Source organism: Chroicocephalus ridibundus, chromosome Z (genome assembly GCF_963924245.1).
Source record: "Chroicocephalus ridibundus chromosome Z, bChrRid1.1, whole genome shotgun sequence".
NCBI classification, from domain to species: Eukaryota; Metazoa; Chordata; class Aves; order Charadriiformes; family Laridae; genus Chroicocephalus; species Chroicocephalus ridibundus.
The window spans coordinates 10,904,939-10,928,397 of record NC_086316.1 but is presented as its reverse complement, the minus strand read 5'-3'; the positions used below and the strand labels follow the sequence as shown (position 1 = coordinate 10,928,397).

The window sequence follows — 23,459 nt, the reverse complement described above, 5'->3', positions numbered from 1 at the left end:
ACTCCGCCATCACTTAGGAAGTCTGACCTCACTGTGTGTTAGTCCACCTCCCATCTATCTGATGTGTTTAGTGTAAGACCTACCTCTCACCCACCAACCTGCTCTGATACAGACTCTACACCAGTCACCTGTGTTGAGTGGAAAGGCTGATTACTACTGTAGCAAAGGGAATAAAATGACTCTTGAGTGATTTTTGTGTGTTAAGGCACTTTTAGGTACACAGGTCAGCACTAGATTACAAGTTTTCTGCTTTTATAGGTAACGGTTACTGCCAGACACAAGACACCCCAGGCACTTCCTGGTTCAGGTATATTTTAACTAATAATGATTTGAATTTGAACATGCAATTCCAACAGGAGAAAAGATTTTGCTGAAATTACTGTACAGGGATAGATTAATGGTTTTAATACTGATTAATAGCAGAGAAGAAAAAGTAAGAGTGGCAAGACAAATTGATGCATCTGACACTAATTGCTACAGTCTGTGGTTTCTAAGAGAGAAGCTTCCATATACAACATTTGTATCTTTGACAGTTAATTATATCTTCATACATCACCAAGTCCCTCATGATGACACAGAATAATCTGAGGCATTATAACTTAAAAATATTACAACAGCTGTGTCAATTTTCCCCCTCTTTTGAATACCTCCATCTTTGAGCCCAGGCCCTGGATTTCCCAAAGCAGATCTTTCGATACCCAAGACGAAAACAACACAGCCAGCAAGTTTAACTCCTTCACTGGAGCAATAGCTTTCCAAAGAAGAAGGATCTTTACTGTTTCTTTGCCTGGATGATACGCAGTCTGCACAGAAACACAGAGATTTTATAGTTCCATTTGTTAGCACAGAGGGTCTGTTTCTAGAGAAAGCAGACACTCAAGGAAACAACAAAAGAAAGCTCCTTTAATGATAAAATGTCCAACCTACCTTTCTAATTCAACTAAAATCTAAAATCCAAACTTCCTTGTGCCCGTAGCCCCTTGTCCTGTCACCGGGCACCACTGAGAAGAAAGAGATCTTTTTCTTCAAAGCACCTAAGATACTCAGCTCACACTGCAGAATAATGAGTGGTCATGACAGCTTCATGGTGAAGTTACTCTTGGTAATTAAAGGGAAAAAGCTACACAGAGCCAACCACGGAAAACAGAAATGACAGTACTCCTTTCTCCATTGCCCACAGAAACCATCATTGTTCCCACGATTCACCACATCAGACCCCCCAAAGAACACACGATATGAATAGTTAATGTTACAATTGCACATCTTTAAGCTCTATCAGGCCTCCTCCACAAGATTCTCCTTACTGAAAACACTTCAGTATGCTACAGCTTCTGCAAGGGTGTATATGAAAGTGGTGGCATTTTCCTCTTACCCCATGCATCAGTCTCTTGGTCCTTGCTGTATTCTTAGTCACGAGGAATGGAACTGTTAACAGTGCTTACAGTTTGCTTACTGGGTTCAGGCAATCCCCTGCAGATGGAAACAGGATACCTGAATGTCCCTAAGGAAATCTGTAGGCTATAACCCTGGAAGCCTCATGGGACAGCTAAGTTACTTCTGCAAAGGACAGAGCTGCTTCAAATGGGCACCAATTTAACAGATGCTTTCTGATTTCTGGTTCTCACTTAAGTTCTCCTGTTCCTTTTTGTTTTCCAAAACTTGCCTCCACAGGTAAAGCAATCAATGTACTAGTATAATTGTTATTAGTAAAGCTGTGAAGATAGAAGAACATGTATGTAAGGACTATTTTTCACTCTAAGTTACTTGGTTGCCAGGTAACATGATCACAATTCCAAAATAATTTACCTTAAGATTCACAGATTTTCTTTCAGCATGGAGACAGGAAGGAAAAAAGCAAACAAAATGAAATACAACAAGTATTAAAGAAGGTATGACTAGAAAAATATGACCTTTTAAACAGAATTGTCCTTGCAGACAACACTTTCTATATGAAATGTCCAGAGAAGTTAAGAGTTCTTTTATTTTGTCTGTTAAAAGACTGTTTGAAACAATTGCTTTTTCACCGCTTTAATTCATTTTCGTATTTCACAAAACAAAGTAAGAGGCAGGCTCACGATATCTAAGGACTGGAGACCAGATGATAGTACAACAGCAAACAGTACACCAGCAATGTTCCTGCATACAGGGGAAAAACAAGAAAGACTGAATGATGCATTTGATAAATTGATGTCTGTTTTGATGGACAAAGTAACTTTTGTCTTTCATTGAAGTCAAATATAATAACCGTACACAATAATAAGAAACACAAAGGCTGACAGCGCGTATCTCTTGATGACTCTGGTTTGGACATTTATTTAAAGGAAGCACAGAAACAGGGAAAAGCAAGCTCTATGCACTTCACACACCACGGAAGTCTTACATCTGCCTTTGACCTGACAAAGGAACAGAAATACAGGATAAAAATTGCTGTTCAACAACATTGCTTTTTCATCCTTAGAGCTCACACTTCCGAAAGGCAACCACAAAAATCCAGGAAAAAAAAAAGGTTTTAAGATAAGTAAAGAAATTAAAAGGTCAGACAGTTCCTGCTTCAGACAAAAATCAGACCTTGCAGCTCTGAGAAAAAACATTCCTCATTCTGCCTCAAGTCGAGGTAAGACAGGAAGAATAAGATTTCCAAATGCAGAGTCTTGAGTTATGAAGTATCCTGAGGAATGTGCGTGTGCGTGCTGGAAAGAGAAAAACATTTGTTAAAGCATAACTCCCCGCAGCACTGATATAATTCAAAACTTTACAGCTTCTGCAGCATTAATTATTTATTTCTCCCAGTTTGCTCCTCAGCTCTGATAGTCAAATTCAAACCCGGCATTTTAGATCATCCACATCTGAACAGGGCCCATCAAGGGAAATAACTTGGCCATTCCCTGCTGCTCATTTTTCATCAAATCCCATGGAGGTGGGGAGAGTGGTAAATGAACCCCGGATCATTCTCCTTTGCCTGGACCCCATGCTTCCACTCCCATCTATAACCAGCCTGCAGGTCTTGGTACGTGACAGCTGCCACACGTGACTGCCAGAAGCGTGCGTCAGTAGCATCACACAACCTGAGGCTGTACGTACAAGTGACATGCGGCCAGACACGCTCCTGTACAACATCAGACTCCATCATTCTGCTCATGTGATGTATTATATATGTTTGTTCACCTGAGGGGGGCAGCTGCTGCTTATGACTCTGGACAACCTTTGTAAAATCATACATAAGCTTTCCCAGTTCAAAGACTGGACTCCAGTAAGCTGGATGGCCTGCATATTCCTTCCTTCCACCACTAAGGAAAAGCCCTAGTGGATACCAAATTTAGCCTGAGCCAGCAATGTGCCCTTGCAGTGATAAAGGCTCCCAGCTCAGTGGGCTGCATCAGCAACAGCACAGCCTTTAGTCCAGGGGAAACTACCCATGAGGCTGCATTTGTGATACTGTGTTTGGTTTGAGATACAAACTGCAGGGAATCCAACAGAGACCCAAAGAGGCAGCTGGGGGCTGGGCTGGAGCTCTCAGCAACCAAGGGGGTAGTGAGAGGACTGAGCTTTGCGTAAGAAGAGAAAGCTGTGGGGAAATCTTACGCTATTTTCAGATACCCAGTGACAGGATATAGATAAGACAGAGCCTGACTCAGAGCCAAGAAAGGGTGTGAGAAGTCCATCCTTGGAGAGCTTCAAAACTCAACTGGACCATGCCCTGAACAATGTGATATAGCACTGCTGTTGGTCATTCTTGGAGCAGGGCACTGGACTAGAAATCTCCCAAGGATCCTCCCAGCCAACAATGTTCTGTGATCAACACAGGACACCAGCCAGAGCTCAGTTCTGCTCCCATTCATTTTTCAGAGAAGCAGTCTGGGGCGCTTTACTGGGTGACAGAAATACAACAAGGATATGATAACAGCATTGCTAGTTTGCATCTCAATGTTTTTTCCCATTCCTGTGCTGCCTGACAAATCTGTTTGGAGTGCCAGGAAGACAGGTGGCCATGTACTGGCTTTACTGCTCAATTTCCAAATTCAACACCCAAATCAATCTTGCCAGACATGAGCAAAATAGCAGCAAATAGAAGCCTGTGAATGTACAAGTAAGTTTTTCAAATCTTTCACCCCTGTCACTTGTAACTGTAAGGTATTTACTTGACATCTACTCATATTCAACCAAGGAAAGCCACGTGTCTATTTCTCCCTACGCTCGATGACACATTTGGAAGTATAATGAAACTGACTCTTGACTGAGATGTACAAAACAGCTATGATGATACTGTAGGCTACATTCTTACAACGGTTATCAAGGGAGAATGAGTCAATAGATTTAAGCTTTCATCGTAACAGAAGAAGAAACTTCATTTGTGACAAATACAGAAATGCATGAAATCTACCCTCTAAAATGGGCTTTTCATTCTCTCTAGGTGCAGGACTGCTCTCTGAAGGGACGCACACCTGAAACAGGACCAAGCTAAATGAACCTGAGTATCGGCTTACCTGCAGTGCAGCCTTCTGCTGTGCTGCGATGTGCTGTTGCTCAGCATGATCACGGAAATCCTTGTTCAGCGGTGATCTTGCAAGTGCAATGCTGCAAAAGCCAATATGGTATGATATATACAGCAGGAAAAAATTTGTCCTTGTCATTTCAGCCATAGATTCCATGACTTCCACAGCTCACAATTTATTTGACTCATAGCTTGACAATTGTTAACTATTGTTTGGAATTACTATTTGCTAAGATAAGAGAGGTATGGAAAATGGAGTGACCACAGCTGTATCATTTGACCTAGCATGAACAACTGATGCCAAACTAAACCCAGAAGACTCACAGTCCTGAAGCCTGTTGTAGATTTTGCTCAAGGGTGGAGTCCCGCTGAAGTCAGTGGAACCACTGGGGTGCAATGTTAGACGGTGTCAGCAACTTTTAAAACAACAGCTTCTTGTTTTCACCATTACCCAGTCACTCGGTGACTGCTCTAAAAGACTGCGATAAACAGAAGCACTAACAAGAGCTCTGCAGTCTTCAGTATAAGACCAGTTCTTTGGTAGGCGGGCAGCAGCTCACTGCTTATGGTAGAGGAGCTTCCCATGATGTAACTGAAATAATGATCCTCCGATGATGGCTCAGAGTACCTAAAATTGATTTTGCTTATCTATCTCAGTGCAGCATAGATTAGGTTTCAAATTAAAATTTCTAAATATGTTTTCTTGGCTTTTGCATCTTAAGGCTTGTCCACCTTGTTAACCAACAAAAGAAACAATTAACTTCCCCTCCTGCCCCCCAAACTTTGTATAAGTAACATGATCAGCCATACTCCAGATGGGAGTCCTCACCGGTTTCTATCAGAGCCATATTGCAAGGCAATTCATAACTACCTCTGAAATTGGCTCTGGAGGAGGCTGGTGCTGAAAGCCCAGCTCTCCTCAGTCATATAGACAAAAGTATGAAGGACGACAAGGGATCCAAGCAAACCCATCAACTGACCTTTCCCAGCAGCTTCAATGTCAACAGCTGATTCAGTAAATCAAAAGCAGCCACGCTCATGAAAAGACCTTTAGTCAAATCTATGTCTAAGGGCATAATGAAAGCTAAATAACAAGCCTCTGAACAGATTTTATGACAAATATTAAGATAAGCTTCACTGCTGGAGAAAAGAACTACTCAGTTTACTTATAATATTTTCAGTTATTTTGAAGGTATTTATTTTCCATTTAATTCTGTACCCTCTAACTTTTCCACCTGATTTCTGTAGGTAATCTTAAGGCTTCATCATAACATTCATGACACTTTTCAAGAGAGTTGTTCTGCTCTTGGATAGATGATTCCCTAAGGGTTCCCTAAGATGTTACCCTAAGGTAACACATTCATCCTTACGCTGGCCATGGGCACATCAAGCACAACATCCCTACTACAGAACTGTCAGCTTCTCAAAAAGTCATACCTCAGCCCACCATGCCAAAGCAGAGAGTTTGGCTGCTGCTTTGTAGGTCCTCCACCCACCCCATCCCCACCTTCAAAATTAGTAAATTCTAATTCTGCTCACTAGCATACAGTGTTATTTTTCCTTAAAGAAAAAAGCAAGCAAATAAGCACACCCTGAAACTCTGACAGACTTGCAATGGAGTACAGAAACACTGCTGTCAGGAGTCAGAGGTTGTACTTAACAGTATGATATTTCTGTTTTCTTCTCTAATCAATAATTTTGCTTGAATAATAACTGTATACAGAGTGAATCAGAGATCCACCTCAGGCGATTTCAAATATTCTGCATGCTTTTTCACAGTATGAAGGAACTAAAGGTGAGCTAGAATTTCCTTGAAAAAAGACACAAGCAATACTCAGACTGTATTCAGTGTATTTGACTCTGCATGTAACGAGAGAGACTGCAGGTAACACACTGTGTCTAGAATATGGCACTGCACTCATTTCATGCTAACCCACAAGTTCAGCTATCTCAATTTCTCCAAGTAAACCACAGTGTGATTTTCTAGTTACAGATTTTTAACAAAAATCTAATCTTTTTGGTTTAGATGGGAGAAATCCCAGTGACAACTCCTAAACTCAATTAGATTATTACACCTTACAGTGTAAAATCATCCTTACAGCACACCTTCTTTTACAAGATCTGCAGCAACATAAACTGGCTTTGTCTGGCACACAGGGAGTTTCAAGGATAACCCACTCCCTGCTGTAACTGCTCTTCTCTAAACACACAGTACCCTGAAATTAATGGTCTGCTACTTCCATTCCTTAGGGCATTTTAGCTTAATAATTAAATGCTTTCTCAGTGCCTGCTCTGATTCTCCTTTAAGGTAAACTTTAATACAGTTGAGTAAGCATATTTGTTTCTCCCTTTCTCAAATGGAAATTACGTAAGGCAAAATTCAGGGTCTGTAAACCATTTTAAATACTAATATGCTCGTAAAGTGCAAGGTGTCTCTGACTGATTATTGAGGATGGTCAGAAAACACTTCCCATTAGTGTTTATGTCAGTTTACAGCTCACTTTTTTTTTTTTTTCCTTTGATCTAATCAGTGATGTCCAAATAGGGCTAAGAACATAAAATACCTGGCTCCAGGGTGATTTGTGGAAGACTGGTTTTGCATAAGTAACTTTCTCTTCTCCTTGTCTAGTTCTGCCAGGATTGCAACCCTATTTTTATTCTGGAAACCTGGTGGGAATGACAGAAAAATATTAGACATTTACTTGATTTCTACGGCCCAAGTCTAACCTTGTGGAACTAAGAAGTCTCTGTACAATATGACATTATGACGAATATACTAATCTTCAAGGCTTTGCACCCATTTGAAAGTCTATTAATAAATAGGTTTCATTTTTCCTTTTCTCATTTTACAACATGAAATAGCTTCCTTAAGCTATCATACATATTAATACATTTTAAAATACAGGTTTCTATGTCAAGTTAGATCCTACCCCTTCCCAAGCAAGCTCTGGAGCTATAAACAAGGTACATTATCAAATACTTGCCTTTCAAAAAAAAGTACTTACCAGGTTCTAGATTTAAAATGCAGTCACTGAGCATACAACTCAATTATAATAATGGAGTAATACACACACGGGGCCTAATTCTCATGCCAGTGAACTCAAACTATAATAGAAGTTTTACATATGTAACAGGTAAGAATTTGATGACCACTAAACCTGCACATGTGCTTACACAAAAAATTACAACCTTTTATTCAATCCATACAGAAAAGTTTTAGTTTTAATACACTGATGTCCTTCCATATACACGCAACCCTTATTCTGACTACAACCGCTATGCTGGAATAGAGAACCGAAAGTAAACTGTCTGGGCACAATAAGAGAACGCTGCCTTTATTTGCACTGTACATCATTCTCCCAAAGGGGACCCTGTAGACTAGAGAAGGGGTCAGGAAGTGCAGTGACTGAGGCAACTTTGAAAATGCCTACGATAGTTGCCATTTGTGTGTTTTCAAATTTGCCTTCTAAATGAAAATGTGGCAAAACTGCTGTACTTAACGCAGGACTCCTACATGGTAAAGGATCTCATTGCGGCCACCAAACAACCAGGTACACAAGTCCCTGCTGTTGCCCAGTATGCCTGTACAGCACAACTGGGGACAACAGCTACAGAAATGACCCTTACAGGCCTCTGTGCCACTAAGGACACTCCTCAGGTCAAGAATATACACTTCTTTTTCACCTCTAATTTGACACTATTCTATAAATATCAAACCACTACACCGTCATATATAAAATATGTACAACTCAAATTATCTCCTTTATTTCCTTCATACAAAAAGTTAAAGTCATTCCCATTGGAAACTCCTGCATGTTGTGCCCCCGCCCCCATCCTGAGTGCTGTTTTAGCAATACCACTAAAAATGGTAGCCCACAAGCTGTTGTGAAGGCCTGACAGGGTAACTCTTAAGGGGATTATTAGCATGGCAAGGTAAAATAATTCCAAATTTATTTTCAGTAGCTTCACTTACAAGTTCATTCCCTTTGGGAGATCTTCTGTTGCTGCTCAATTACATAATACGATATTCCTTTCATCTGCATGGCTCAATGAAGGAGACAATTATCAGGTAGAAACCTTCCACTCTAAATAATAATTTGCATCTGTATTGCCTTGCCTCACCTTTTTCTTTTACTATGCCTAATGCACACCCCTGAGCCTCGGTGTCTCAGAGTTCTCAAAAAGAACAGTCGTTTGATTACATTTTACTGTGATTTTATGCAAGATCACCCATAATCATCTTCACATTTGTTAACAGATTTTTTAATTAAATTTAATTAATTGCTATTTTCCTGTCTGTTAACCTCTCCTTCCTACATGCCATTAGTTCCACTTAACTCCCTCTGTTTTGTAAGTGTATCGATTCAGGTCTTTGATGTTTCTCTGCTCTTTAGGTATTTTACACTATCTTTTTTTGAACACCCTGCACTTGCAATGAGTTTGAAGCATTAAAACACAGTTGAATGCAGAAAGGCTGAGAGAGCTTGACAATAAGCTAAGATTCAACATTTCTGAGTTACAGTTACCCCAGACTTTACTTTCTTATAAATTCTGGAGACAATGGACTACTGAAGTACCTCTAAGAGGGTCTGAGCTAATGTCACCATGTCTGTATACTCATTCTACAGAGTTCTCAGCCAAAAAGCTTAATACTTGACATATTACTCAGCAGCCTTCTGCTAATGTTTGCTTATCCTGAAATGCATAGATCTAAATGTATGCTTGGAATTCAAATGATATGGCAACTGAGGCAAGAAAAAGGAGACCACTTTTTAATGTAAGTTGCTGTCAACTAAAAAATGAAGACTAAATATGCTTACACTTATTGTGAAGCAGATGGTATGATTCAGAAAGGCTTAGGACATGTAAGAATAAAATTTTAAATGCTTGTTTTAAACTACGATCAGAAACTGTGCAAGAGACTGTGGGAGGCTCTACACAGAGACTTGGATAGATTGGACCAATGGGCCAACACTAACGGTATGAGCTTCAACAAGGCCAAGTGCCGGGTCCTGCACTTGGGCCACAACAACCCCATGCATCGCTACAGGCTTGGGGAAGTGTGGCTGGAGAGCTGCCTGGCAGAAAAGGACCTGGGGGTTCTAATTGACAAGCGGCTGAACATGAGCCAGCAGTGTGCCCAGGTGGCCAAGAAAGCCAATGGCATCCTGGCTTGTATCAGAAACAGTGTGACCAGCAGAAGGAGGGAGGTGATTGTCCCCCTGTACTCAGCACTGGTGAGGCCACACCTTGAGTATTGTGTCCAGTTTTGGGCACCTCAATACGAGAGAGATATCGAGGTGCTGGAGCGAGCGCAGAGGAGGGCAACGAAGCTGGTGGAGGGCCTGGAGAATAAATCTTATGAGGAGCGATTGAAGGAGCTGGGACTGTTTAGTTTGAGGAAGAGGAGGCTGAGGGGAGACTTCATCACTCTCTAAGACTACTTGAAAGGCCATTGTAGAGAGGCTGGTGCTGGCCTCTTCTCACAGGTCATTAGCGATAGAACAAGAGGGAATGGGTTCAAGCTGCAGCAGGGTAGGTTTAGGCTGGACATTAGGAAAAAATTCTTCACAGAGAGAGTGGTCAGACACTGGAATAGGCTGCCCAGGGAGGTGGTGGAGTCACCATCCCTGGATGTGTTTAAGAGTTGTTTAGATGTGGTGTTAAGGGATATGGTGTAAGGGAGAACTTTGTAAAGTGGAGTTGATGGTTGGACTCGATGATCCCAAGGGTCTTTTCCAACCTAAATGATTCTATGATTATCAGTGTCTTCCATTTTAGTACAAGTCTTGCTATAGTATCATATGGCAGAAACTCTAGAGGGATTCAGAAGAAACCCAAGTATTTTTTCTTCCTTTTACTAGCCCTCTATTACTAAGAAAGGGTTGGTGTTAGCTTTTTTTTTTAAAAAAAAAAAAAGTAGTATTTTGCTCTAGAATTCAGACAGTGCCCATCAGCAACCTGATGTACTGAAAGTCATTGGTTTACAATAATTTGTTAACGGTAAGTAGAAAAAAAAAAGCCTACTTGAGAAAATGGAGGAGGACATACACAAGTACATGTTAGTGCTCCTCAGCTGAGTAATGTGAAGGTTCTACAGGCATTCTAAACTTTTTTAAAATGTGAAGTAAAACATGCTAATTTAAAGTTAACAATGGTGAGGGCAGGACAGGATAAATCCCTTTCAGAGTGAAAATTTGGCATCCTTACAAAATAATTCATCATATCTGGCAATATATAAGTGAGACTTCCATTTAGATTCTTCCCTGTACAGGACCCCAAAGTGCTTCCATAAAGACCAACTTGAAACAGCTACAGAAGTTTCCTACTTCAATTACAAGGAAAGTAATTTTTCCTCTGTACGTTTGATATGTCTGTTCTGCTTTCTAGTAATAAAAAAGGGGACATGCAAAAATAAAATAATAGCCATCCTTAGTACAGACCAGATTCCCATCTGTAAAGGGAAGCGTAGATTTTCAGACACAGCAACATCTTAGTAAAGGTTTAAGTTTAGACTTCCCTAAGCTAGTGTTGCCCTACTATTTTGAGTTTGAACAGTTCATGAATATTGCAGTTCATTAATATTCTCTGCTTTGCAGACTCAAAGAATCCTGACACAAAATGACCCGCTCAAGGCAGCTAAATAGGTTAATGGCAGTGTCAGATGTCAAACTGAGCACCTGGATCCTCAGATTACCCTCTAAGGTAGCAGATTCAAGACATTTAAAATTTAAACCTGTTCTTTCTGACATAAAGCATTGTATTATGTGCTCTCTGCAGGAGCTAAAAGTTTACTTCCATTGATGTTTTGCACGTGAAAGGCAGAAAATCAGAGAAAGTTGATGCCTTGCTGAGTGATACCGGTAGCTTTAAGAGCTCACAGCAAGCTTTGCTCTTTAACCTAATCCTTACGCCTAATCCTACCACCCTACCTCACTGATACCTATGTCAGTTAATTCTACTAGCTAACTCTGCATGGCAGGAAACAGTATTACCTTTATGTACTTTAAAGTTTTTGCTTTTCATCTCATCCCTTTTCTCTGATCTATTGGTTGCTTCAATTTCACAGTACGTGTAAGTTTTTTCTAACACACATTATTTATCGTTTGTTCATAGATGTGTAACAGCACAAAAGCTCCCTCCGCCACTGTGTGTTCACGATACACTTCTACTTGGAAAAGCAGTTTCAAAGCTGGATGTCCACTCTGCACATTAGAAAGCACTGCCCCTGCACACTGTTCCGCCTGCTCAATTCAGAAAGCATTTCACAGCAATTTCTTTACTGAAGTGCATTCTTTCATAAATGGTAGCCTTTATGAAGTGGGGCAGCAACCACTTAAAAACTAGCATCCAAAGACCTTATTAAACACAAAACACTTGGGAAAAAGGATGGAGTAACTGTATTTTGATCTCCATTTTTGCTTATGAGTACTGGCATCACAACACATCATCTAATAGTCTGCTGCACATCAATACTTTTCAGTAACAATTTATATTCGGATATGCTTTCATATACATTGTGTGACAAACATAAGGGATATTAGTAATTCAGTAGATTAACTTGAATTACTAAAACATATATTAATATTTTGCCTGTCCCTCCAGAAAAAAAGCTACATGCATAGGTCATTGAGTAAGTCATTGAGTCTTTATGGCCGCAAAGTTCTCCAGGGAAGAGATATGCTACTGCCCTCAAATACCATGCTTGCACACAGATCAAACTCAGACACAGTGCAGCAAAGTTCATAGATGATGATGTAATTTAATGCAGACCAGCACAATCTTCCTTTTTAACACAGACTCAGTGATCAGAATGCTAAATCTAGCTGCTCAGGCTGTGTTACATGAATGTGCTCACATACCTTTACGACAAAAGGATAAACACCCACCAGGACAGAAAGAGACCTTGTAGAATTGCCACATCCTGAACTTTAGAATTCTCTACGGTATTTCAAGAGCTTGGTTCTTCCAATGTACCAAAACTCTTCTTTACAGAAAGGTTCAGCCCTGTCTGAAGCAGGACCTGTATTTCTTCCACCTGTGAGGACCTAAAGGAGAGTTCCTTCCTGTCACATTTCTCTCATCTCAGAGGGCTTCCTCGAGAAGAACTCACACATGGAGTCTTTAATAACATACAAGGTATGGTCTGACCTTGCTGTGCAAAAGCAAAAGCAATACAAGAGCAGCCTAATTAATGCAAGTTGCGTTAAGTACTGTGAAGTATTACCACAGCAGCAGTGTATTACCAAGCACCTGACAGTAATTTAGAAGCTGCTTTTTTTTTTTTTCCTTGTTACCAAAACGTACCACTCTGTCTGATCTAAGAGCTCATCTTGTGGACAATACACAGCATGCTAAAAGCTTTTCTATTTATTTTAAATGATGTAATCAGTCTCATACAATCAGTACAATCAGTTCTATATGGCACTAACGGCCTGAAATAAGGCCTTCATTCTGTTCTATTTTATTTTGGTGCTCTCATATGCAGCTCCAAATTTTTGAGATTCTAATCAAAATACTGCTTTCCTAAAATTCCAGTGAAGTTCAGTCCACAAAATCTTAACCTTTGTAGTCCGAGTCTGAAATGAACAGAAAACCCAATTAACTCCTAGGAAAATACCCAGTACTGATTAGAGAAAGAAAAAACTCAGAACAAAAAATTACAAACATGGTCTACCTGTGTAGAAGGCTAATGTTTAATTCATCCTTACAGTTCTGTCTGAGTAAGTGCTACCATTCATAACCCTTCCAGTTTCAGTAAATCCCTAATCCTTTTGTCCAAGAAGAAGGAAACGACAGAATGAATTGCTTGAACAGTACCGATACATGTGCACAAGCAAGCTGAAAACGCTGTATTTGTCTCAATCATTTTCACTACGAGACTGCATCCGGCCAAGAGAAAGATACAGAGGCTTGAACTGTTGCTCATATTTACCTGTTCCTTTCTAATTTTCCTAGGTGTATTATTTAGAGGCTCATTTGGGTGATTAAGTTTGATAGTGTTTCTTGCCTGCTTAGTGCAAACAATTTTCATGTGATAATTAAACAGTTCCTTTAGTGAGTCTCTAAAGGGTATCTCAAAGTATACAAGCAGATTCCACGACTCTATTAAATTATAAGCCTATGGAATCTGGAGGGAAGCAAAGGCACTCTGGCACTAAAACCCCATCCCACTTCTCACTGAACTCTCATATTTAAGAAAAAGTAACTTTTAACCCTCTATGACAACATTCTATACCTTGTAACGATGCTTAGTATTCACAGAATAAAGCAAGATTTACCATTATGTACCACAAACTGCTCAGAGTCAAAATTTGCAAACAGACAACGACCTGCAATATGCAGTACTCCTCTCTCAACACTTCACAAAAGCTCAATAAGCATTACAAAAACTAGCTTTTTTTTTTTGTCAAGTAGCAAGTGAAAATCTGTCTTTTGGACCATCACGTTTCTTCTGGTTTTGTTCCAGAAAGCACCTCTAGAGGGCGGTTTAATACCCTCCTTCAATCAAGCCGTTTGATGCCCCCCATGCCCCGACCCTCAGCTCCCTGTAACGCCTCAGCTAGACAGACGGACCGCTTCCACATCTTGAACGATTTTACGGATGCAATTCAGATACGCCACCATTAATCAGAGTTAGTGTTATGATTTTATTTGGCTTTTCCTCCTAGGCCTGGCCACTTGCTATCTATCTTTGACAGATATTACTGCCTGGGTCTTGCTGCTTCCGTCACAACATGGAACACATAAGACTTATGGACACTCCCTGATGCTGAGCGCAAAAGCTCTTCAATGCTAGTTGTTGTAAGTGTCTGAAATATGCTTTAGGAAATAACCACAGCACCACAGGCATGACAGGTACTTCCTAACCTGAGCATGAAGGAACGCACAATAATTCGGAGATCCCTAGACATGACTGGTCTTTTTCAACCATTTAATGTGTGTGTCTTTTCCCAGAAGGCTTGCTGACATTCTGCTACCTTCAGCCCCACCTGTCTGCCTCTCTTCCTCTTTTGACTCTTTCTATAAAATTAACTTATGATTTTGGTGCCTTCACTGACATTTTGCACATAGTGTTTCCCCTTGAGTACTTAAATTAAAACGTACCTTGTCCTGAAGGATTTGCTGCCATCCTTCAATTTTCAGCCCTAGTGTTATTCGGTTGCAGTTCAAATCTTTTAACCCACAAATATCTGCAAAACAGGTATAATGCAAGATAAACATAGTCCTTTAAAAGAAAAGCTTGGATTTCATTCTGTTATAGATTTCATAAACATGGCAACTGTGACAAAGCATAAGCCAAACAGAGCATGTGTATTGCTTAAAATATGTAATGCTATTGATATTGTTCTGACTGAAATTTTTATCTTGAAATATCAATGCTTGTGATCAATTCTTTTTCATATTCTAGCAACTTAAGAATAATCTTTAGGGTCATTCCGGAATCATACACACTTATTCCTAACAGAACTGCTTGCTGACAAAGCATGTCAGCCTACACTTAAGAATCGCATTAAAGCGTTATACTCCTTAAATGCTACAGCCCTGAAAGACCTCAGCTCAGGCTCCAACTCAGGAAAACTGACTGAGGAGAGAAAATTAGAAAGAAAAGGCCTGCCGAGGCCTATCACCCTGTGTGCGGTGGCAAAACCGAGAGGGATGCCCTCCCCTCAGCCGTACGTCACCTCGGGCCACCATCAACTAGTTTCCATGCAGGTGCCGGGCTGCGAAGCGCCGAGGCGAAGGACTCCAGCTCCGCCGGGCGGCGAGGAGGGCCGGGGGCGCCGGATCCTGCGGGAAGCGCCAGCCGGAAGCCTCGGGCGGGATTCAGCAGGAGACGCAGCCAACAAGCACACCCCCAAGCAACGCTAATGCAACGAGAAAGTAATTAAACAACGGCACTAATTAAGAAGGGGAGGCAGGGCCGGGGAGGCAGCGCCTGGCCTGCAGCGGCCCGGGGAGGCCCGGCCCCCCGGGAGGCCTGGCGTGGGGTCCGTGAGGCCTCCCTCACCCGCCGGCGGGCTACCGGACGGACGGCGGGCCGGCCCCAGGCGCGGAGCCCCGGGAAACCCCGCGGAGCCCCCGCCACCCACCTACTGCGGGGCCTGCGCTTCGCTCCGCGCTGCGCTGCGCTGCCCTACCCGCTGCCCGCCCGCCGCACTGCCATCCCGCCCCAGCCAATCAGCTCCCGCCACGTCCTCATGACGCACAAACCGTGCGCCGACGCCCCCCCCCCCCCCCCGCCCGGCTGCCTTTCTCCTTCCCGGTCGGCGGAGAAGCGCGTCACGGCGCGTGGGTTGACGGACAGGTCGGAGAGGCCTGTTTTAATTTTATTTTATTTTATTTTATTTTTTTTTTTTTTTTTTTAATCTTAGGCGCCGAGTTTGAGTTTAAACGCAGCGTTATTTGGCAGGGGTTCCAGAAACGGGCCGCGCGTTCACCGCACCAACGCACGGTTTGTTCTCAATGAAAATGAGTCTGTGATGAAGGGATCAAGCCTGAGCTGTCAAACAGCAATCTCTGACTTCCATTTTACGTCCTTGTGGTTAAAATAACCGCCGTTGGTTATTTTAATAACCTGAACTGAGAACTGTGGGCCTTAACAGCTGCAGCTCTGATCATACCCGGGTAAAATCAATCCTTAAGACCGGCAATAAATAACGTGAGAGGCTGCAAACAGATGGGGCCAGCGCTGGCCTCTGGCTAGCCAAGAAATCAGCCACTTTGCCTACTTAAACTTTATACGCAGGGTGGTTTGTTTTTTTTTTAAGGCAATGATTTTTATGAAATAAAGGCCTTTTTAGTTTAGAACCAAATGTGATGATAAGTACAGAAAATACATTTTTTTTAGTATATCATAGTTCAAGATATCTTTATTTAGATACACTTTTAGTGCAGGATATTAATACTGAGATTTTGGTGGTGCACATTAACAGGCTTTTCTGAGCAAATGACAATTATGGCAAGGAGGGCCTCGGATCTCATAGTCAAACCTCCTATACACTGCAGAGCTTTTCATTTCTTCCGTCGAGTCTTAGAAGTCCTTAACCTCATCATGTTCCAGGTTTAAAGTGGAAAAAGAGCTTAATAAGAACTGTTGTTTTAGTTATGATGGAATTATTTATATTGGTAAGAACATACACGGGGTGTACCCAGTGCAGAACGCCACACTAGTCTATGAGCTTGGACAACCAAATACAATTGTTGAAAGCAATTAACAGTTTTTCAAGATCTTGTGCTGCAGGCGGCTGTACTGGATGATGCAAAAATAAATTACATTTTTAAGAGTGTACAGAATGTATAAAAATCCTATCAGTATCTATAACATTTCATTTGACTTAAAATAGTGTGCATTGGTATTATGCATACAAATTCTGTGAGACAGGAATGTTCTGCTAACCAAATATTCTGTCTGTCCATGCATTTATACTTACTTCTCAAAGCCTCACTAAGTGTGAAAATTGTAAAACTGAACAAATTTATGTCTTGAGACCTGTAACTTCCAGATGTAGAATTTGGTTACCTACACTGTTTGCCTGGTAAAACCAGTCTCTGTTTTCGTGTGTGTGTTAATGAAAACCCAAACCAGCACCCGAGCAACCGGCAAACATCTGACAATCTCAGGGAGTTTTCTGTTTGCTTTAAAGCTGTGTTAATTAATACTGTGGAAGGCAAACATTGCTGCCTTTCCCACATATGGGCATTATTTTCAACATTTCTCTTTGCATGAACAGCTGATTGAGTGCCTTCCCTCCTGATGGTTTGTTTTTTTTAAATTTTTGTAAGGTCTCATTGTGCCTTGGGAACTGTCCTATGTGCTGGCTTTTTTTCCCTTTTAATTATTCTGTCTTGGGTGATCTGCAGTCCCACTTTATGTAGACGTCTCATTTGTAATTCTTAATTGCTGAGAAACATTGTGAGTGAAGAGCAGCACAGTGCCCAAGCTAATAATCCTACCTGGTGCATTTCTCTGCATTGTCATGCCAGGACTGAGTATGTAAGTCATTCTGAAAAGCTGCAGTTTGAGACAGACAGCTAAATTGGTTAGAAGAACTAAGTAGTGGACAGTGGTCCTGGGCTGGGGATTGAGGAAGGAAGAGGTGTCAGGGCATGGAGGAGGAGTCATCAGCAAGGAAACTCAGCTGCAGAAAGGCTGGGACTCATTAATTCTGCAGGTCTGTACAAGTGTGACAAAAACTGATCATAGTAGTAACTTTGAGCATCTCTATGAAAACATGGTCCTGCCTGAAGTCAAATGATCCTTTGGCTTTTGTGAAGAGTTTTGTATCAGTAAATTAATTTCCCCCTTGGTTTGTAGAAATGGGAAGGTATGTAGCCCTTGAAATGAATGGAGTCCAATCTCTCGTGCAGCAGAATACTTTCATTTTCCGTGAAATTTCTATTCTTGTTCACCATAATCAAATAAAAAAATTATAAGATGCAGCATTTATAGTGTGTCTGTTGTAAAGTCATTACAAAATTTTCAGTTTAAAAACAGGCTTTTTTGAACATTGCCTCACAAATCTGGCCATGCTACTTAAGCCAAAAATGCTGTTTTTCAGGCTGGCTGCTCTCATAATCTTGGTGTAGAGGGAGCTGTGTATCTTCTTAAATAAATAAAAGCTGAGTTAAATTGGATGTGATACTGAATGATCACAAACTGCAATATTTCAGAATGGCCATGGGCAGTTCTATTCACTACAGGGTGCTTGCCATTGACAAAGCTGAGATAAAGCAGTGCAGTGATTTACTTTTTTTCTTTTTTTTTTTTTTTAATTTCCCCTAATTGAAAATGGGCTGTGCGGTATGTCTCCTTGGCTTGAGCCAAAATCTTCCAGAACGGTGCTGTTACTTCCAACTGGCAGTGCTACTCATACAGATCCATTCTAAACACTTCCTTTTATTCCTACATGTATTGTGTACGGCACAAAAAAAACCCGAACACCAAAACCAAACCCCAAACAAACAAACAAACTATAATGTTTTGAAGAGTCTTTAAACATTTTAGTTGCATTACTTTTTTATATCCAGTTGCCTCAAGATCCTGTATCCATAGTTGTAGTCCTTCTCCATGGTTATATGTTGGACTTTTCATTCGATATCCATTTAGCATAGATTTCCTGTTCTTATCACAAGTGCTCCATCTTCCCACAATTCTGTTTATTGCTTCCTCATCAAACTTGAAAGCTTTCAAGGCTTTTGATGCAGCAAAAGCTTACCCATTAGCTTAAACGTGTGCATGAATAGTGCTGTTGACTTGAAAGTGATCCCATCTCTATAGAGATCCCATCTCTCTGCATAAGATTTAACTGGGTCGAGTCAAAAGCCTGCCCTCTTCCATCTCTGCAGTACAAGACATGAGCTATAGTAGCATAGGGAAGGAAGGACCTTTTTTCAAAAGACAGATGGATTTTAATTATTTTACATCCTCTAGAATGGTCTTGTTTCGTGCTAGTTTCACATGTGCTTATGTGCAGACAGACACAAACATGTAAAAAAAGGTACAGCACAAGGAGAAAAAATGATAAAGCGGTGAAGAAGAGGCTGTCCACAGTGGGGAAAAAACCTTTTACTGCATTGACCTGGCAAACCAGCCAAGCCTGACAGTCTGGCTGGTGTGGCCGCCAGCCTACCTCAGTGTTTGTTGTCTGTACTGTCTGGAGTGCGCTATAGAGAAGAATCCTATAATTTAGGTTTTAAATAGAATACTTGATGAAAAGCAGGTGGGTTTTACATGTCTGGTCTAGTAAATAAATTCAACCTGAAGTTAGCCTCCTGCTATTGCCATTTTATGTCTCATTATCTGAACAAGAATATGAAGATGCATTATGAAAATAATGTTACAAAACAACTGAGTGTCTTTTTCAGGCTTATACTGAGCACGTACAAAGCTATCTGCCATTATAAAAACATCCTGAGTGGTACTGTTGGAGTACCTGGCATATCAGAACAGCAGTAAACCATTGGTGCTGCCTATCTTTAAATTTGTAAATAGGTTTTCCTGCAAGTGACTTGCCATTATTATTAAGGAGTTGCTCCAATCCTTGAAGAAAAGCACTTTGCCACCCAATATTGCATTGCGGCCATGTACTGTATTTGCTGCTGTCTGTAACATCTTTTAGCTTATTTTAAAATTAAGAATCGTGTTAAATAAGAAAATGCTCTTTTTTTAGTGGATTGAACACACCACCAAACTTGCTTTTATACCAACAACCGCAGGTATGTTGTATATAATGAAAATAAATGGCACTGCATAGAATCTCTTCAAAATTCCTGTTCTTGCTTAGGCTGGCCTAGGTCCTACACTTAGTAAAAATGTCAGGAGAGGTAACATACACAACATGGTCTCCAGTTGGTGCCAGAAATGCTTAATTATGATACACATCAGCCCTGGTTGAGAAGATACAGCTAAACAGCGGAAGTAATATGAGTACTTCCTGAACTAACAGTGTGTTAATGGGGGTGCAAGAGTATCATTGAAAAGGCAGGATGAGAAGGCAACCTGTAGACCCTTCCTCTCTCTGTTTATCCTAGTAAAAATCTAAAGAGACAGCCTGTGGGACTTTCAGTGATACAGAGGCAGAACTATTTTCTTCAGAAAAAAAAACACCTGAAACTAGTGACCTTTGTCTTGAATTAGTGAGATTCTTGATCCCCAAATTTACCTTTTGTCTTCTTGCCCAGTTAGTATTATACCTGTTCTGCTTTATCTCATTTCTCAGCTGAAACAATGTAAACATGATAAACAGTTAGGATTTTGGTAGGAGAGTGTGCCAGTTTTTCAGGTTAACTTGTGTTAAGAGGTGGGCATTGAATTGCAGTTTCTCTTCAGCCAGTCACTGATTCTGCTTCTCATTGTGTATTTTATTCTGCTGGTTGCATGTTTCATGTGTTGATTGTTTTTAGCTTGGTCAATGTTTAACAAAAAGCAAACTATCAATAAAAATGTCAAGGAAAATATTAGTCATAAAATTATACCACCACAGTTGGTAGTATGGTGTAGGAACCGGAGAACGAAACATTACCATGTTTTTAATCACTCATAATTTCTTAGTAGAATTAAGACCTTTATTTCAGTGCTGCTACTATTAGAAAAATAGACACTTTTCTTCATCAGGTGACCCACATGCTGATGCATTTAGAGGTTTTCTATTTGTGTGTGGAAAAAATATCCTACAAGAAGTCGGCTGCATGGTGTACCTTTTTTCTGTTTTGTTTCATGCACAAAAGGTTTGTAGTTATTCATGGCCTTTGTTGATAATGCATAACTAGTGCTCATCAAGGTCCAAGAATTTGCTCCTAACTGTAAATTTTCAAATGCAAGTCCTAAAGTGTTTTATCTTCTGTCTTTTTGAAGCTCCAGCTCTTGAAATCAAGTACATAAAATTGTCATCTTCCATGTTAAAAAAAAAAAAGGGTGTTTTCTCATGGCTGAAGAGGAAGCTAAAAACTCACCTCAGTCTGTGATACAAACTCGCAGAGAAGACAGCAAAGAAAAGGCCAGCCAGTTAGCCACTTGTACAGATTTTTCAGATTACAAATTTAAAGTAAATTTCATATATTTTGAGATACAATTTAGGATTTTTGAACTCTCATGGTTCTCACTATGATAGTTTGCATCTGCTGCTGAAGTTATGTATCACTGTTAAACCTATATGATATACAGATAGCCTATATAGATATACAGCCTTTACAGATATTTACAGATTTAGTACTCACTGAAATCAGAGGGAGACATCTGTCTTTAGTCCTTAAGAGATTTACCCTTAAGAGAGTAGCCTAATCTGTCTATTTGGTTTCACAAAATGCATGTTATTATCAGAAATGAGTTGTAGTGAACATTTATAGTGAAGTGACCTAGGGATCGATATAGGAAAAAGACCTGCTCAACAGTTAACCATCTTGACTTTATAGCATGCTATGGTGTTGGAATTCTGAAATTTACACATAACTATCATAGTCAGAATTCACGAGTATCACCATAATAATCACCAGGTTTGTCTATTTTCCTGGATAAAAGTCCTTCCACTAGTGTCTTCTGAACTTTTTCCAACCAGATTTCCACTTGCTTGTATTCACAGGTGCACAAATATTCCTGTACTTTGCATGTACTGATCTATTTGAAAATGTTTCCAAGTAATTTGTGTCAGATGAAAAGACTAAGGATGACATGCTCCAAGGAAAAACCATCGAGGTAACACAGTTAAATGTGATTAATAAACAAAGAGGCAGATATTGCCTGTACATACAGTAATCGCAGGGAGCCATACCAGTAAGTGAATCACTGGAGCTTGGAACTTCATACTTGTATACAGGAAAATTGAGAGGTCATCTCACATCACTTCAGAAACTAGACATATGACTTCCATAGCAACAAACATTATATGAATCACCGAATCATTCAGGCTGGAAGGGACTGAGGGAGGTCTCTGGTCCAGTGTCCTGCATAGCAGAGGATCAGACATGAGATCAGGCCGGATTGCTCAGGGCATTGCCCGATCAGGTCTTGAAAATCTCCAGGGGTGGAGACTGCACAACCTCTCTCCGCAACCTGCTCCAATGCTTGGCAGTCCTCAGGGGGAAAAAGTTCTTCCTAATATCCATCAGGAATTTCCTGTTTCAATTTACGTCCTTTGCCTCTTGTCCTCCTGCTGTGCACCACTACGAAGAGCGCAGCACCATCTCTTCCATCCCCTTTCCATGGGGCACTGGGGGCTGCCCATGAAGCCATCTCTGCTCCAGGCTGAAAATGCCTCAGCCCTGCAGCTTCTGCTTGCAGGGCAAGTGCTCCAGTCGCCAGCCATCTCAGCACCCTCTTCTGAACATTCCCCAGTTTGTCAGTGTCTTTCTTGTATTAGGGGGCCCACAATCGGACACAGTATTTTTGATAAAGTCTAACGAGTGCCAATGAGAGAATGATAAACCCTTCCCTCAATCTGCTGCCTGTGCTGCTTGCTGCTCAGGCAGCCCAGATACTGTTGGTCTTCAAGGATGCAGCAGGCCTGTGCTCAGCTCATTGCCTACCGAGCCAACAGGTTTAATGGGTAGAAGGTCGTTTGTACCTGCAGAGAGCTACAATGTACCCCGGTTTCCAAGTTTTGACAGTGTTGGTGTGAACGTCCCTTACAGGCTTCCTTTGGAGAAGGGTTTGAGTTGGAAACACAGCTGCGCGAGGATCCTTAAAGGAAAAAATAGGAAGAGCTCTTGGTAAGCCTTTGAGATACAGGCTTTGATAAAACCAGAGGGAACTGGTTCCTGAGCAGCACGCAGATGCACAAACCTGCCTGCTGCTTTATGGCAATCATTTCCACTTAAGATTTGGGTAGCTTAGAAGAAAGCTGGGGTGCGTGCACTTATGCTGGCTAATTTGTAGTGTCTCCTTTTCCCGATAGATAAATAAGTTGTTATTTCTTAAGTGCAATGAACAAGGCATACTTTACAGCCTCGTCTTCACTGGGGCTTGGGACTCAGTTGTGGGTTTTGATTGTCACCGGAGTTCAAACATTACATAATATTAAGTAGTTATTTATAGTAAGGATTGTTTTTTTCATAGTTTACCCCTATGATAAATGGCGTTTCTTTTTGTCATGCAGGTCCAGAGTGTTCGACTCCCATGTCTGTCCTGCTGCAAGGCACCTGGCACTGACACCTGTAAAACTCACAAGCTTAGCTTTAGGTCGTGGTGCTGCCCTTTTGGTTTCACTGGGCTGTACTCCCCTGGGAAAACAGCAGCAAAAACACTTACAGCATCCGAGTCCTGTTTGGTCACCTATCTGTGTGCGTATCTTTATATATCTATATATAGCTGGAATGGATTGTGACAGTCTCACAGTGATCCATCTCTTCCCCCAGCAGCACGTTACTCTACTACGTCTAATCAGTGCTGAGCAGATTATTCACAAAGAATTTCACAAAGAATTATTCACAATAATTTATCAGACAAATGTAGCTGCTTTATCTGCTCAGG

The 23,459-nt window shown here is 41.0% G+C and overlaps 1 protein-coding gene across 2 annotated transcripts; it reads right to left on the bottom strand.

The window, feature by feature from the left end:
• Positions 1–2,285: 2,285 nt before the first annotated feature.
• Positions 2,286–15,715, bottom strand: INIP (INTS3 and NABP interacting protein). 2 transcript variants are annotated; one of them, XM_063320585.1, is made up of 6 exons: positions 15,586–15,715; positions 15,178–15,360; positions 14,600–14,685; positions 7,057–7,159; positions 4,485–4,575; positions 2,286–2,690 (listed from the first exon to the last, which is right to left on the bottom strand). In XM_063320585.1, exons 3-6 carry the CDS (start codon positions 14,622–14,624, stop codon positions 2,595–2,597), a joined length of 315 nt encoding a protein of 104 aa, XP_063176655.1. In that variant the 5' UTR covers positions 14,625–14,685; positions 15,178–15,360; positions 15,586–15,715; the 3' UTR covers positions 2,286–2,594. The 2 variants fall into 2 exon arrangements, with proteins under 2 accessions (XP_063176655.1, XP_063176656.1); XM_063320586.1 differs by lacking the exon at positions 15,178–15,360 and having other exon boundaries at positions 15,586–15,663.
• Positions 15,716–23,459: the final 7,744 nt, after the last annotated feature.